This window comes from Papilio polytes, unplaced genomic scaffold, assembly GCF_000836215.1.
Source record: "Papilio polytes unplaced genomic scaffold, Ppol_1.0 DF823399.1, whole genome shotgun sequence".
Classification (NCBI taxonomy): domain Eukaryota; kingdom Metazoa; phylum Arthropoda; class Insecta; order Lepidoptera; family Papilionidae; genus Papilio; species Papilio polytes.
In genome coordinates, this window is record NW_013525805.1 from 85,449 (window position 1) to 88,422 (window position 2,974).

The 2,974-nt window shown below is 29.0% G+C and overlaps 1 protein-coding gene across 1 annotated transcript in view; it reads right to left on the minus strand.

Moving 5' to 3' along the window:
- Nucleotides 1-2,974, minus strand: part of LOC106104705 (casein kinase I) — a 34,832-nt gene that overhangs the window by 3,670 nt on the left and 28,188 nt on the right. Inside the window, exon 9 of the mRNA XM_013284832.1 lies at nucleotides 658-768. Coding sequence (XP_013140286.1) covers nucleotides 658-768 — 111 coding nt within the window. The remainder of the gene's footprint in view (nucleotides 1-657; nucleotides 769-2,974) is intronic.

Genomic DNA, 2,974 nt, shown 5'->3' on the forward strand with positions numbered 1-2,974 from the left:
AAAAAAATCACAGACATTCAAAATTATTAACATCGAAATCTCTTGTTTTACTAATTTAATCAGGAATCAATTTACATATTGATTACATAAAAGACAAACATACTGTATGGACATTTACACATGACATGAAAGGTGAAGAAATCTCTACAAAAATGGGGTTGGCAGTGAAGACAAGAAAACCAAAAAACATTTCAAACCTCGACGCATATCAGGGCCGCCTCATCATCCTCATCCAAACCAACAATATAATCACACAATTCATCCTGCACCCACAGAAATACTAAATCAATCACCAACACTGATATACCAAAAAAAAAACAATAATATTAATTTTCAACAAAATTGGTGCGAAATAACATTAGGCTTAATTTTAGTCCCTTTCCCTTTACCACCCTTTCCATATAAAGAGGATGGGAAAGCGGAAGTGGATTTGACGGTGGTGGAAGCAAAGGAAGGGGAAATGATCTCTTTATGTGCGTCTCCTCCCCTGTCAATTAGTTGTAGGTAACGCATCTGCAATTGCGGATGTTTGTAGCAGCACTCGCTTTCATTTGACAGCTTACTCGTTTACAAACTTATATTACAAAAAAAATCTGACATATTGAATCTGAAAAATTTCTTGTATTTTTATGTTACTGTATGTTTTTAATAACTAACCTTGTGGAAAGGTTGATGTCTATCGCGGTTGGGAGATACCACGATCTCGTGCCCCGTCTGGATTGATCCCACCGGTGTCGACTGCAATGCAACACAATTAGTGAAAACATTTCAATTTAATATGCAAATCTAAAAAGTAACTAACATACTTTTTACCAAAAAAAATAGCTTCACTTAAATACTACAAATTATTACTCAATTCCATTTCTAATTACAAAGAATTCATTAAATTAAATTACATCAAAGTAACTACAAATTTTAATAACAAAATTGTAATTAAAAAACATTACCAAAGTAGACTAAAGAAATATTTTTCAAGATATTGAGATACTATAAAAATATATTGCATACTCCCTATTATATATTTTCCTAAAAAAAACATTTAACAATTATCTAGTAAAATAAACTACCACACACAGAATTGTAAATCTCAAAGTAGACTCTTAGTCATTACTAAGAGTCTACTTTGAGATACCCCCATTGGGTTAAGTAATTGACATAACAAACATAATACTAACCTTGTCAGATTTATTTCTGACAATATTAGATGGCGGTGCGTTGCGCAAGATTCTCATGACGTGCATATTGGCGGGCTGTCGCCGGACAAAAGCGGTAAGCATGCGACATGCAACACTCCCTCTTAGTTAACACATACACCAACAGAAACAATCAACAAACATCAATACAAGAAACAAAACAAATCTTAACAAAAGTTGAAGAAATCTATACTAATATTATAAAGGGAAAAGATTTGTATTTTTTGATTTTTGTATGTATTTGATTGACGAAAAAACTACTGGGCTGATTTAAAAAAAATCACAATCAGAGAGGTAATTTATCTATGTGTACCATAGGCTGTATTTTGTATTATTTTTTTATTTCACGCGAGCGAAGTCGCGAGATACAGCTAGTCCTATAAAAATATTAGTAAAAAAAATCAAGAAAAAACTTTTTGTTATTTCTGAATACGGATTAAAATATCGACTTAAACATTTCGATATATTTATTATTTAAAAGTTAATTTCTAAGTTTTCCTGTAAACTAAAATCTTAACTAAAATATAATGAAACTAAGAATTTATTGAATTTAATGATGTTTGTTGATTTAACCCTTTAAAAGTAAATTAATAAGCGGTTAAAAATTATATTAAAAAAACAACATTACACAGAAACACAAATTGTAAAGGGACAATGTTTATTTTTATAGAATACTATTAATAATAATAATTCCTATAAGTAACAAGGTTCATAGAAATGCCAATTTTATTCTAAATTATTATTAGAAATAAACATAAGATAATTTAGTGATAATAAATCGTAGAATGTTTCAACAGACCAATAACATCAGATATTATCTTTTACTTTAAGTAATAAAGGAAATTGTTAGTAGATACAATGAACTTTTTGTTACACTGAGTTTTCATTGTCGTAAACCTGTATAACAACAATAAATGAGATAAGAATATTGTTCCTATACTAATTTACTAAAATGAAAATTCACCTTTAGTGATACAAAAGTTTACTATGTTTTTATTCATTTTCTATACTATATTGAACTATTAATATCAACTTTTGCTTGTAAAAACTTCATTAAATATACTATGAAATAGACAAAATAAACAACACTAAATAGTGTTTCAAAAACAACAAAAGCAAATTTAGTTTTTAACATAAAGCTCATTGTAATATTAGTGCCCCATCACTGTTAATTTATAAAATAAAATTAGTTAGAAAATTATTTAATGACTATGACCATGTTATGATTTTTTTAATTAGTGATTATTGAAAGCGGTCAAAGCTTGGTGAATCAGCGATTTCATGAAGAACATTTAGTTAACATCAACTAAATTACATTAAGAAGTGTTAAATAAATAATGGTACATTTTATAATGATGTCGAAGCTTTAAAATGTTGTTTAAGAGTTATAAAAATGCTTGAAAATTTAAAATGTTCAATCAAAATTAATAAAAAATAACTCGGGGTCCTATATCTTAATTTTATATTTTACAAAATATACCGCTTTATAAAGATGAGTAACAAAAAGTTTTATTTTAAATACAAAACTATATTAATTGGATAAGGTTTTTATAAATAAAAATTTGCATCTTGAGGTAAAAATCAGCTAAAAACACTATAAGAACCCCGAGTCAGATATCTTTTATGTCATTAGAGTTTGATAGGTCAACTAATGGATAACGAAAGAATTTAAAATCAAGTCAAGCGAGCGTGAGTAGGCTTGCGATGTCAAAGCGTGGGCTAACTTGGGCTAGCGTGGGCTAACGTGGGCTAGCGTGGGCTAACGTTGTGTAAGCGTGGGC